The following is a 14211-nucleotide window of genomic DNA, read 5'->3' as shown; positions in this document are numbered from 1 at the left end:
CTACAAGGTCACGTGTTCTGGGATTAAATGTTACATCCCTTGTGTCCTATCCCCTCCATCAAAGCGCAGAACAACGACCTAATTTCATGCAGCATAACAGAGAAAAATGGACTCTCGTATACAGTGGACCATGTACTTTGTACCTCATGAAATTCTGGCTAGCAATCCAAATATTCATTCCTGCCTTTCCATGAATTTTGCCAGACATCTAGGACATAAGGATACTTGAGATTTATGTTAGAAAAGCATTTGTGCATTCAGGTACGTCACTTCCTCTGAAGGTGCGTCTAGCCCGCAGGCACCCCCACATATAGCTTTAAAATAACTGGCTCAGATACTTGTTAGAAGTCCATCCATTGCAGCCTAGAGCTCAGCATGGGCTGCAAAAGCTTCCTCAAGTACTAAATATGACAGTCTAGGCAGAGTCTCCACACTGCTATAGCATCTGTCTGCTAGTATTACCTGAACTATCTAGCTTGAAATTAATTCCTGCAATACTGTAATGCTTGTGGTGATGTCCTTGTGACCCGAACCCAGACATACCTAAATAAGGCCACGACAGGCAGCTTTTCCTTTCCTTAAAAGCTCTCATGTGGAGCCCTTTTGGAAACTTTTAACATCTGTTAGTTCAGTGGGAAAGATCATTAGCTGCATTCAGCAGACAAGGTTCAGGTCTGTAATAAACTCTCTCATTACACAACTGTCCTGATGTGCGATAAATGAATGCCTAGGACAAATGATAGTTGATACAAGTTCATGCATCATAAAGCAAATACCGATTTCGGAAGAGAAAGCACCAACAACCAAACTGGGAGCTCGTGCACCACCCATGAGGGTATGTTCCCCTACTTCACTTCTCCAGCACACTGAGATGACCAGAGGAGAAAGTGCTTTGCTGTAGATACTATACTTACAGAACCTCTCCCTAGAGTACTCAGACAGAGGCCAGGTGGGAACTCCTGCTGGCTCAGAGTGCACAAACTCACCTTTCGGGTAAGACAAGCTAACAGATTTTATTCCTAGCTCTAAATTGGCACCATGAGAGGTTCTTTTCTATTTCAAAATCCTTAAGCTATTTTTAATTTTTTCAGTATTCATAGCACTGATAACATTATCTTTCTCTATAAAATTCATCCAACAAAGATGTTCTCCATGTGGAACTGGCAGTTCATGGAGGACAAGACCATCCTTTTCAAAGGCATACTCTGTAATCTTGCTCTAGGCCATTAGTAGAATCATAATCAATTTATTAATTTTGGTTTCTACCATTTGTCAACTATCTTACAAGCATGCAGAGACAGAATAATGGTCCCAATCAAACTATTTCTAGTCTTTAAACTCCACCATCATGCCAGAGACAATGGCATAATGAAAGGATTGGTTTGGCAGCTAGGACCCTGCAACTCTCGGACAAGGAACTGGAGTTGACATGCACTAGCTAGTTATAGTTCCTCACTGCAATGCACCCACCTTGCTGAGCCATCAGTAGGCAAGCTGCACACCCAGGGATTGCTTGCTACTGCACCATTCCCAATAGTTGCTATAAAAAGTCCAGTGCAAGGAACAACTGCCATTCTAACACAGCACGCTGAAGACATTTATCACTGAGTAGCAAGGAGCAGGTATTTACATTTCTAAGAAACCTGGAGTATAAGACTAGTCTTCCACCCACACAAAGGCAGAAAAAGGAACCACTGATACATACTCTCATGACCAGAAACAGCTTGAACATTACAGAGCTGCCCAGAAGTTAAAATTTCAGTTTAAACATTGTAACATCTCACAAATGAAGCGTTCTTTAATAATGCTAAAAGATCACACTGTGTTAACATAAGATGCATTATTCTCTTCCAAACTGCAATTCTGGTGAAAGCATTTTATTATGAGAAAAAAATTATTTTCCTTTATTACTTTTAAATGAAATTAACCAAAACACCCAGCATCATCAGAGGCTTGTTCATGTAAACGAGCAGCCAAGTAGACAAATAATAAAAGGTTGCCAACAATAAAAGCAATCCAAATATCAGGGTGATTTTATGCTAGGCTTTACTTGAGCACAAATGGATGCAATTTCAACAACATTCCCATCACCTCTATTTCCTTAGCAACAACAGCTTCCTTAAAAAGTCTTTGTTCTTACACAACACACTGTAATCTCTCAGACTTTCACAGAAGAAAGCAAAATAAATAAACCTCATATGTAAATGAGGATGGACAGGGCAGTAAATCCAAAGTCATAGTGACAAAGGCAGGGCAAGGATCTACATTCACATCATTTAGCTTTAAACCAAGTTTTCTATGTAACTGCTTCAGTGAAATAATACAGCATCTTTTACTAGTCAAAGTATTAAGAAAAAAAAATCCTTTCAGAAACTACAGATTTCAAGCCCTACATACTCCATCTCACCCACATACTCCATGTAAGAGTTAGATACAAAAAAACTAATGTACAACCCAAAGTCCTGCCAAGCTCTGTTAAAGATCTCCAGTCAAAACTTGCTTGGGCATCCTTTGTTGTGCAGGGTGTTGGTTTTCTGCTGTTATTGTCCTGAAAAAGAACCGCCATTCACTGTGGTGATGCATACAATGATGTGGAGGCATCTGAGCAGAGGATTTATTCATCTTGAAACTCTAAATTAGCTTAAGGAGGATAGCAAAAGCAAAGAAAAAGCTAAATTTGCATAGTGGTCCCCAAATGTGTATCAGTTAATACATTCTGTAGAGGTAAACATTATAGGCTCCTGTCCAAACAGCCTATCAAAGAAGTTCCACTTCCTTTTTTATCAAATTATCAGTCCCTCACCCTCCCACTCCAGTCTACAAGCCACAAGATTTCTATCAATATGCAATAGTTTATTAGTGGTAATTAGAAAGTTGCTGAGGGTCTGAATGTCGGAAACAGATACATTACCAGAACAGCATGTTCTCATGATTTCAGTAATACGGAAAACATTAGTCCCCTGCCTCTCACACACAATACATTGAGCTGTATTTGATCTTTCAGATCCTCTGAACTTCAATCAAGAAATCCAATAAACTGCAAAGATTTTTCTTTATCTAATATAACCCTGCACTAAAAACAGGGTAAAGCTAGGATACCTTTTCCCTCTCTCTGCACCTCTCTCCTGAATTCATCCTAGTGTCTGGGATTCAAAACTTCAAAGACACTGGCACCAAGGAAAAAATAAGTAATTATTTATGGAGAGAGAAAAGCAACAGCCAGAAGGAATAACAACAGAAGACATGCAGCAGGTTTTAGGTATAACAATATCACAGTCAAAGGAGTGACTGTGGCACTACCCCAAATTCTTTAGCTTAGGTCAATAATTGCAGTCCAGCAACAGCACCAAGGAGCTCATTATAGACAGAAAGACCTTCAAAAGAAAAAGTTATCCCACACTGAGCTTTACGCTTCCATAGTCAGACTGCACTAGGACTCAAGCTGGTTAATTTAAAGCTAACTCTAACCTTACTATGCTGCTCTGCAATCACCATTCTGCTCTGCAGCAAAAATACATCCTCTGATGCACCTTCCGAAACGATATAATAACGTGCACCAGAGCCGCCTCCAGTACTGTCCAGGCACTGACTGGCCATGTACAGCACGCACCTCAGCAATTAACTTGAGCCCGTACCTTAAAAATACATTATAAATGATAAATGATCTCTTTCACATCATTAAGTCTTTCCACCACAGGCCAGACTATATGATCAACTCCATTTTTTAAGCAAGTGAAACTACCTAATTCCCTCTCGTAAAGTTCCCAGAGCTTTCTAAAAGGCCAATGCCAGGTCAAGAAGAAGGTCCATTTATTTAACTCCGAAGACATTTTGCTTCTGCATTGAATCAAGTTGAATAAGGACATACCTCTTCTTTTCCAAGGGTTTTGAGATGATCCAGGATCTGTGCTATCACCGTTTCACACAGTTTATTAATTTCAGCCAGGAACTTGGAGTCTCCACCATACAGGGTATCATTGGAATCAACTGCAGAGAAAATTCAAGCTTAGGTCTGGCTAAAGCTACACATCCATTTGTTACTAAAAACACCAGCGATTTGTAGCAGACCAGATTTGAAAGTTATAAAATAACTTTCTCCCAACACACACAAAACAATCTTGCTTAAGCGTGTACCACTTGGCTGTCTACTATGTCTTCTTGATTTTAGGAACATAAAACCAAAAAGCATCTTGTAGCTTATCAAAGCCTGTCCTGTGTTACTGGAGATACAGCCAGGCTCATAAATATCTGCAAATGCAAAGCAACACACTGTGCCAATTTCTGCACTTTCCATAGAGACAGACTCCTAGATCCCATAACCCTAGAAGAGTTTGGCCACCATCTTCAGTGCGAGCAGCACTGGGCCAAACAGTTAATATATTTCACACAGTGTAACAGATTTTCAAAGGAAAATGCATTATAAAAAAATATATATTTTTTTTCTAAAATAAAACCCTGATTATCTCAAAGACATGGAGAGACAAATTCAGAAAGTATATTTTCAATTTCAGAGACCTTGAAAGATTTTTTGGAAGGAGAGAGCTGTTGAAGTTTTTAGAGTTTATTTAACCACAATTTTAAATAAGTGTTTTGGCCTCACTTACTTATACTGTTTTTTACGGTTTTGTGGGTTTTTTTTTTTAAACACCATACATGCATGTCCATTTCAATAACATTTTTCTAAGAAGAAAGTTACAAGAAATTTATAAATTTAAGTGTATTCTAAGTAAACAATAGAACATAAGAGAAAAAGTGATCCCCTTTTCCCAAGTAAACTTCATTTTAAGTAGTTAAGGTACATGGTCCATCTATAAAAGAAAACCATTGCCCAGCTACGGAGGAAAAATTACTAATTTATACTTCCCCATCACTTCCATTTGAATATCCCACCAGACTTCAAGCATTTAAAACTAACTTGTATCTTGGGGTTACGTCGTTATTTTACTCATTAAAAGGAAAGAATCCAAACCACATTTCCTTAGAGAATTTGAACAAGTAGATCTTTACTTTAGACTAGTGGTTCAACTGACAACTATTTTCTAGGTTGCTAACTGCGAGAGACCCTCTTGTCATGGCTGGTAACTCTGACAGACTATTCACCAGAAGAGTGAACGCAGAATGTATTTTAGCCTGCCTTCTTTTGAAAGACCTGCACGACTAAAAGAAAAAAGGAAACTAGCTTGTGTTAGGTCCTCTCAGACTGGCTAATCTTGTCAGCATGCTTTAAAAAATCTTGATTCTATCTTAACTCAGTGAACCCTCTATGATCAAGAGGCAACCCCCCAAATTCTCAAGCAATCAAAATACTATGTTCTTACCAAGACTACAGCCATTTTATAAAATGCAAAATCTGTACAACTTTCTTCGGGGGGGGGGGGGCACTATTCTGAAGATTTTTTTAAAGATACTACCACAATTTCCAAAACTGAAAACCTGCCCTCAAAGCAGGCAATACATCACTTAATGAAAACTGGGCTTTATATTCTGAGAATCAGAATTGTTAATATACGCACATAAAGCAATAAAAGTAGGCATAAACCAAATTGATAATTTAGACTAAAAGAAACCCCCTCTGTACATATAGCATGAAGTTCTGATATTCACTTGAAAAGCCTATAGTCCTAAGTATCTGCATCAACAACACCACGAACAAGCTAATTAAACCACTCCTCACAGATTTACTTCAAGAATAGATTGTGTATCTGCTTGGCAGCCAACTCCTGTGACTATTTTAAATCAGAATACATAGACCTGGAGAGGAAAATAATCCACTGTGTAAGTTTGACTACCATTGTCTTCATTAACTAGATTCAGCTGTGATGCAATACCACAAATTGCACAGTGGAAGACAGGATCCAAACACAGGATCACCATTACATACTACCTTTATCTACATGGTAGATATATGTTTCTTGAGTCATTGCAGACAGCAGATGCAAAACATTGGTATAAATCCGGATTTTGTCATCACTGTTATCCTCCCAAGTATAATCCTGGATCACATTTAGTAGTCCTCGCACAAGAAACAACACTCCTTGTTCTGGATGGTCCTACAGAAAACAGGTCAAAAGAAATAAAAACCAGGATTATTAGGGTTTGTAAGAGTTTTTTTCAGTCGCAGTACCAGCTCTATCACAGCAAAAGCTACAATATAATTAAAGCTGACAATTACTTTTCTGCAGCATGCTTCCAGTAAACCCTTTTAAAAACACGTTATAGTTTTCTTCTAAAATATCTATTTGGCCTGTAATCACAAACTGGATCTAGGCAGCCTCAGTAGACAAACTCTGAAATGCTTTGTTTTCTAGTCAGAGGGGGAGTAATACAAAAGTAATTGTCAGCTTCTTAACAGCTAAGCCTCTAAAATTACACACACTATAGAGAATTTTTTATTCAAATAATTTCTGTAAGCTACAGAAACAAGTATATTACTCATGTAATTACAAGTTTCAGGAGAACACCTACAGCAGGAAGTCAAAGTTACAGACAATCAACAATCTTTTCTTATGAAAGGAATATAATTATAAAGGCATCTGCTTTACATAAGCCATGAGTTTTTGCAAGCAGTTTTAATACTGCGCCCAGCTTATTTCAAGCTGGCAGTTGGTGCAGCGATGCCAACATTTGTAAGACAAATCACAGTCTGCTGCGGAAGTTTCCTTCTGATTCTCTTTCTTGTAAAGGAAGAGGGGAGAACGAACTACGGAAGCCGATTTCTGCATGTCGGCATCTCCTTGCAAATTCTTCTGCATTTACATATCTGACAGGTTGGATCTGTCCTCCATCAATCATCTGATCTGAACCATTTCTCTGAGGAGCATCCAATTCTGACATGTCCTGCCTTCAAGGTCCCACTTCTACAGCCAGCGGAGAGCGACGACACACCACACTGGCAACCAGCCGTTCCCCTCTGACAACGCAGCGCCTGCGTGCTGCTGGAAAGGCAGGGCGCAGGAGACCCCCTTCCACAGGAAAAAGGGGAGTACGCTGGTCTAATTATGAAGATTCACATGGCAAAACTGTGCTGCTTCTCCAAACCTAGCCAAAGAGGAAGGAAGGATAAAAACCAACCCCCCCCTCGAAAAGCCACGACACTAAGCCGACCCTTGCCAGGAAAGCAGAATCCTCTCGCAGAGCGACAGAACTGTTAACAGAGGGAGGTAAAATCTTCAAGTGTCAGGTTTTCACCAAGTGCAGTCTTGTGAGTCAGAGGCCTCTGTGTAAGGTCAACAAAATACCTTCCTTATGAAAGCTTTATCTCAGATCTTTCAGATTAGTTTATGTTTTTTCCTCATCTTTCAGTGGTAGTTGAAAAATATACAAAGGGAAGTAACACCTACCTGTATTTAAACTTGATAATTGGTTAAAAATTGGAAGGACATAGAACTGTAATATTTTGTAAAATATCCATGAGAAGAGGAAGGTTATGCCCAAACACATCTTCTAAGTTTTATTTTCACTCAAAAATTAATCCTTTCAGATTAAGCAACCCATAACAATGAAACTGTTGAACATGAAAGCTTTATATTTTTTCCCCTCCTCAGATATTAAATTTTATTAATGCTCAGCATAAATATTGCTTTTCTGGCAAGGATCTATTAAATGGCAAATAATTTTTACACAGGTAAATGATGATGAGGTTTCACACTACCCCAAATCCAGTTAGCTGCAGGGTGCTGCGGGGAGAGGCAGTACTCGCTCTCCGCCTCTGAGCACTTGCCCTGCCGCCCCACTTGGCACTGCGGCTCGGGATTCTGCAGCCAGCGAGCAAATTGGTTCAGCTTGCTGATGGAAAACTAAACCACTGCATCTCCCACTCCCAAAAATACACAGCTGTTTTCCATTACATCAGCTCATGGGCAGGAGCAGGACAAGCTCCCTTCATGATAGCCCTCAATTACATTGGATTAATTATAACGTAAAACTATACCATAGAAATGCATTACCTTGTACCTCTGGCGGCTAAGAGCTTGCATGAGGACAGCCACATGGATTTAGCTGATCAACTGCAACTTGACTGCAATATCCTTTTCAAGATGACACTATCAGCAAAATATTTTATTTTACTCTTGCGACAGCATGGACGTTTCAGAATGCTAAGCTGAGGGACAAAAGGATTCCAGTTCAAGTCCCTATTCTATCACAAACTTCCTGCACAGTCCATAACCACTACTGGGACATTCCTGCTACCAACCCTGGAGTCTTCATATTTCTGGCAAGGCAGTTTTTGATGACTATGAAATGGAGTGTTTGATTCAGTAGAGGCTATCTGTTAACAGGCTTTTGGTTTCGGTGTGCAGCACTCCTTTGCTGAGATTGTGAGGCAGCATTCCCCAGACTGAGTAATGCTCAAGGAACTTCTGACATTGTTGCCTCACTGTATGATAAAGAGTATTACCATCGTTAGATGCAAAACAGCAGGTACATAAGAAAACCCAAGGAAAGTTCAAATTAAAGCAGGTCTACTCTTGAAACAGAAAAGCCAAATATAAATTTGCTACCCTGAGGGCTACTCACGTACACAACTTACCGGAACGACTAATAATGTGGAAAAAAAATTACAGAGGAATTCCAGGAGGAATGAATCAGAAGGTCGCATCTTTCCATCTATATTGATCATTTTTGGCACTTCAGGAACAAGGCTCACTGCAGCTTTGAAAAAAGCATCAGCTGCAAAATAAAATACAGTTGCTGTATTATCACTCCAATTTCTATGGCAGTCATGCCTGTGATATAGTTATTGGCTAGTGTTCGTTTCAAATAGACCACAGGAAATGAATGTATGCGTAACCGCATTTACGACCTTGGCAAAATAGCTCTTAAGAGATTTTTCATAATTCTTTATTATGCCTCTCTCTAATCCTACAAAAATAACATTAGAACATCTATTTTTCAGTTGTTTAATAACCACAACCAAAACAACAATATTTTGGCTTTACTTTAGAAGCCTTCCTATATGGCAACACAAAAACTTCCAATAGGAACATTCTTTTACGCTTTTTTTGGCTACTTCTCAAAATATCTAAGTATCCCATTCAAGTTGTTTACACTTCAAAGCGTCTTTTAGAATTAATACTAGACTCATCTTTATTTTACAAGAACAGAGACTGAGGCTAAGTAGTCAAATTACAGCAAAGAGAAAAAAAATTCCTGGTGAAAGACAAGATGTGTTAGGTAGGGATGGAGATACCACTGACAGTATGCAGGGTCATTTCCAGGAGCATGACTTGCTCTGGAAATACTCATTTGAACACATAAGACTCCAAGCAAATTTGCTAAATATAGGACCAGCTGATATCTAATTTAAGCTTATGAGGAATACCAATGAAACATGTGCTTTGGAAAAACTGTAATTCTTCTGACTCTTATTTCTTTTCAGCATACAAGCATTTGAGACCTCCTGAACTTTTCAATGCTTAGAATGCACACTTCTTCATTCAAACCTCATATCTCCTTTTATCTTGCAAATTTATTTTCAGGGGAAAAAAAGTTTTTTATTTATTTCAAACAACATATTAGTTTACACAGCCAGCCCAAAGGAAGGTAAGTAATCTTTCTCGGAGCTTTATTAAAAGAAGGCAAGCAGCAGCAGATGTTCATTCTAGCACAAGTAAATGAATTGCTAACACTTCCACAGTTGTCTCAGGAGAAAAAAAACATACATGTCCCACATCACCATATAATCAAAACATGTGACCAGACAAATGAAAAAATGCGTCCCAGAAAATAGTCCGCATACCAAAGTATCCATGTCTGTGCAGACAACATTCCTGCCTTCTGAAGTTATTTCGTACCAGTGCAGGAATGATCTGTGCAGCAATTAACCTTCACAATGAAACAGAAGAGCTGCAGACTACCTCATCTTAATTAACTACCTGCTTAATTAACTAGCCCCAAAAGACATCAGTCCTAGATATTCTCCTCAAAACATTTACCTTAACACAAAAACAAAACCTCTCGCCTTCACTACAGATAACCACAATTCAATCCGATTTACTCTTCTTAATCTCCTGCCATTACTGAGAGTTAAAAGCCTTCTCCTCATCTTGGCTGAGCACCTTAAGAGACATGAGCTACCTCGTTAGATCCGCTAGGAATAGCGGGAAGCCCAGCTCCACTTCCAGGAACCGTTGTCAAGAGCAAGACCAGACGTGTCCACGCCACAGATGGCACCGTGGCTTCCTACCCCTTCTGCAACAAGCTCCTTGGTGCTCCCAAGCTTTCCTTCCCTCCCCACCGCACCCCCAGGGCCGCTGCCTCCCTGCCGTCTCCATCGGCTGCTGTCCTCCACAGGGCACCCTGCGGCCCCCAAATACTGGCTCGTCACCGCAGGGCAGCTGTGGGGCAAGAGCCCCCCTCGCTTTCCATTCTTCTTCCTTGCCTCGCTCTCCCTGTCCCCCACAATCCAGCAAGGCAAAACAAAAAAGCAATAGGGTGTAAAAGCAATCAGTTGCATTTTCTATTTTAAAAAGAAGGACATTTTGCTTTACTTCTGCACATCCCGTGTACTGGCAGCTGAGAAGCCATTCCTTTTGTTACTAGTTCGGCCAATCTGTATCAACCACAAAATGGTTCTTACACTGGAACATTAAGGGCACATTCACCCAGGGTATATCTGCTTCACAAGAAGCAAAACTAAAGTAAATTTACATTAATGCAAAGGTTTTATTAGAGTTTTCAGAAACCCAACAGTCCCCAAAACACTATCACCCTATTCTTTTGTAGAGAGGTGTTAGAGGATGCATCAAGTGTTCTGAGTTTGGAGAAAGACTTCACTAAATAGGTACTTATGAAAGTGCTGACTATTTGCTTAAGAATGAAATAAGCATCAGTATTTAATTCTGAATCTCGATAATTATGAGGTTATGTCACTGTGCTTTCTCTGTACCTTTTGAAGTCAATTTATCAAGCTATTACTGTACAGATGCTTCAAGATAAAAGGATGCACTGGCCTTTCCTGGTTTCCCTAAGGTCTCTAATAAAGAGCCACCTTAAAACACCAAAAAACTATAACGATGCACGTTCCTGATTGGGGAAGGAAAAAAAAAAGAAAAGAAAAGATGAAAAAGGCTTTTTCTGGTGAAGGATGCCTTTTTCCTGTGTTTGCCAGGAGCAGGATTCTGCTTCTAAAGAGAGCCGCTGTTAAGCTAGATAAGGGGAGAGCAGCCTGCTCATTACGACAAATCATCATGATAAAGTCTTCCCAGACACTGTTAATATCTTGTGCAGTGCACCGAACATGACATACTTCATGCTTCGCTAAATTTATCCTTTCACAGCAGCTCCTTCATTTTGGTTGACCACAACGCTATAAATCTTTCCCCCTGAGCATACATGCTGACCTTCAGGCTAGGAAAACCAACAATCTCATCCAATCAGCACTTCTGATAATATTCTGCTACAGAAAAACAAGTGAAATCAGTGTGTAGATGTTTTCCTATGTCAGTATTCATGATGGTACATACATATGCGTACACACACACACACACACTTTAGTTATATATATTTATACTTATCTATATATATGGGTACATAGATTTATAGAGATGTTTACATATATAAAAATTAAAGTTTGCATATAAAAATTTAATTTACAGTTGTATTTGCAGCATCTGTGATAGTCCATTAAACTATCCTAACATAAGATTTCAGGCAAGCAAAAGACAGGGAGAAACAAAGCTGTTAGAGCTGGGAAAACAATCATGCTCCTGAAGTGGACCTCCAAAGGGCAAGAGGGAGTTAGAAGTTTGACATACCTTCCCAAGCTATTTAGTCACATACAACTGCACAAGGCTAAGTCCACCCAAAGAACAAAAACAGGGACCATCTGCAGTCTTCTGCATTCCAAATCACCTTTGTGTCCTACAGCTGTCCTACAAAGAGCATATTCTAACACTTCATTAAATTTCCAACATCTGTTGGATGCGGAAGCAAAACCTTTGAAAACTTGTACTCTAATGCAAAAAAAAATAATGGCAACCAAGTGTGCTTTTTATAAATTAACACATTACTCATTTGATGATCAAGCACTGCAAACATTTGGAACTCTTTCTCTTAACACTGATGAGGTAATTGTGAGAGTTTTGCCACATCTATGACACACGTTCTTCCCTTGAGCTATTGATCTACTGAATACTCTGAATCTTAAAACTCTCTAAACATCACTTCTAATCCAGAAATTAGACAATTATTTGAAGTAACAAAAATGAAATAAGAAAATGAAAGAATTGCTACTTGGTGAACTGGAACATACTATGTCAATTCATACTCTGAATTACCTATAGATAGAAAGGTAATAATGTGGACCAATAGTTTTAGGAAGTGCTTGACTATAAATCTGGTTATTAACAAGGCCTTGCTACTTCCAGACAAAAGGTACACAGCTGTAAGTGGAAGGGAAAAACTAAATCAAAACAGAAATCCTACAGTACGATCAAGAACACCAGATTCAAGATTTTTCATTCTTAAACTGTAGTCAGTAGTAACAACAAGATTCAGCCTGCCTCGCTAAACTCCATGTAATCTCTAAAGACTTTAAGGCAAAATACGGTCAGCAGTCTTTAAAGAGAGCTCCAGTAAAGACACTGGAAACGGAAATAAAAACTACAGTTTCTCCCCACTGTGGTGATAGAAAGCATTAAAAAAAAAAAAAAAAAAAAATCAAACAAGCAAACACAAAAAAAGGATACATCACTTAAGAGTCAATATGGTTTTTGCACAGAGAAACCATTCCTCAGAAATCTATGGAGTTTTCCAAAGAACCAGAGAGTCTGTGATTAAAAGTGATCCAGGCAATATGAATACTTTTTAAAAAAAGCTTTAAAAATTAAAAAAGAAGCTTTTAATGTCCCTCATACAAAAAGGCTCTCAAAGAACTAAGCTGACAAAAGATAAGGAAAGCCCTCTTGAGGATTCCTAACCTGTTAAAAGACAGGGGGGAAGAGAATAGTGAGACTAAAAAGACAGTTTTCACAGTGAAATGAAACTACTACTAGGTTCCTGAAGGATTTGTGGAAACTACATATTCTTAAAATGACCTGGGCAGAACAGTGAATAGGGAGGTGACAAGGTCTGCAGAGTATTCTGGACACTGCCTGCAAAGAGTGGCAAAAGGATCTCCTAATTCTGAGCAATAAGGCAGCAGATGAAATCTAATATTAGTAAGGCATGTGGGGAAAGAAATAACCCTTACTAGAACTATAGACAGATAAGTTCTAAATAAGCTATTTACACTCATGAAAGATCTTGGAGTCATTATGGATGGTTTCCCGAAAACTGCATCCTCAACAGCTGTCAGAAAGGCAAGAAATGTTAGGAATCATTAGCACAGTAATGGAAAAATAAAGTGTCACTCTATCATTTATATAGCAGTTGTGCTTTTATATCCTGAATACAGTCCTAATCTTCCTATCTTAAAAAGACTAAAAGAGATTAAAGAAAGGTGTTATGGCATGGACTATTTCTATATTACATAAGACTAAGTTGATTCAAATTTGTCAGGAATTTACCAGCTCCAACATCTCATAAGTGGCATGAAGAAAATGCACCAAGAACTGAATTTTTCCACAATATCACCAGCAGATCAGCTGCATCCACTGAAACACTCAAATAACATTTAAAAACAATACAACCCCCCCCCACCACACACAAAGTCCATTTCCAAGCAGCATGTGGAACTCGCTGTCATGTGAAGTTACAAAGGCCAAAAGCAAAAACTGGTTAAAAAAACAAATTTCTAGAAGATTGGTCCATCTGTTCTGTTAAATTCCATGGCCCACATGCAACCTTTATTGAAAGATATATTTAGACCACTGGTAGCTGAAAGCTGGGAAACATCATTCTGTACTTACTGTTTCCTACATGTTTCCTGAGTACATGCTACCTGAAATGCTCAAAAACAAGACACTGGGCTACTAGATGGACTTTTGATCCAATGTAGCCTACATAAGAACACACAAACTGCTGAAATGCTAGTTTGAAAAGCTTACAAAGACAGAGATGTCATCTCTCTCAAGTCATAAGGAAAAGCCATTGGCTGGGATTAAGAAAGGAATGAGAAAAAACTCAGTGAATGGAAGCTAAGAAGTCCCCAAATTTAGTATTAGTTGAAAAAACCTCTTCAGGACCTTATTTCTCTAAATTCCACATCTCAACTTCTCTGTTTATATTCCTCACATCTATAAATATTTTTGGATTAGAAAGGAATCTTTA

The 14211-nt window shown here is 38.8% G+C and overlaps 1 protein-coding gene across 4 annotated transcripts in view; it reads right to left on the bottom strand.

Moving 5' to 3' along the window:
* VPS35L (VPS35 endosomal protein sorting factor like) overlaps window positions 1-14211 on the bottom strand; it is a 63258-nt gene that overhangs the window by 4431 nt on the left and 44616 nt on the right. For 2 of the 4 annotated variants that reach the window (XR_010885794.1, XM_067306128.1), the window contains exons 27-29: window positions 8531-8670; window positions 5885-6050; window positions 3869-3987 (exon numbers count right to left, since the gene is read on the bottom strand). Coding sequence is in view for 3 of the 4 variants with exons in the window: in XM_067306128.1 (XP_067162229.1) it covers window positions 3869-3987; window positions 5885-6050; window positions 8531-8670 (425 nt within the window). In the remaining variant the exon portion in view is untranslated. The other 2 variants (XM_067306127.1, XM_067306129.1) reach the window with 2 other exon arrangements.

This window comes from Apteryx mantelli, chromosome 16, assembly GCF_036417845.1.
Source record: "Apteryx mantelli isolate bAptMan1 chromosome 16, bAptMan1.hap1, whole genome shotgun sequence".
Lineage (NCBI taxonomy): Eukaryota > Metazoa > Chordata > Aves > Apterygiformes > Apterygidae > Apteryx > Apteryx mantelli.
Note: the sequence above shows the minus strand (reverse complement) of the source record. Positions and strands in the feature narration are given on the sequence as shown.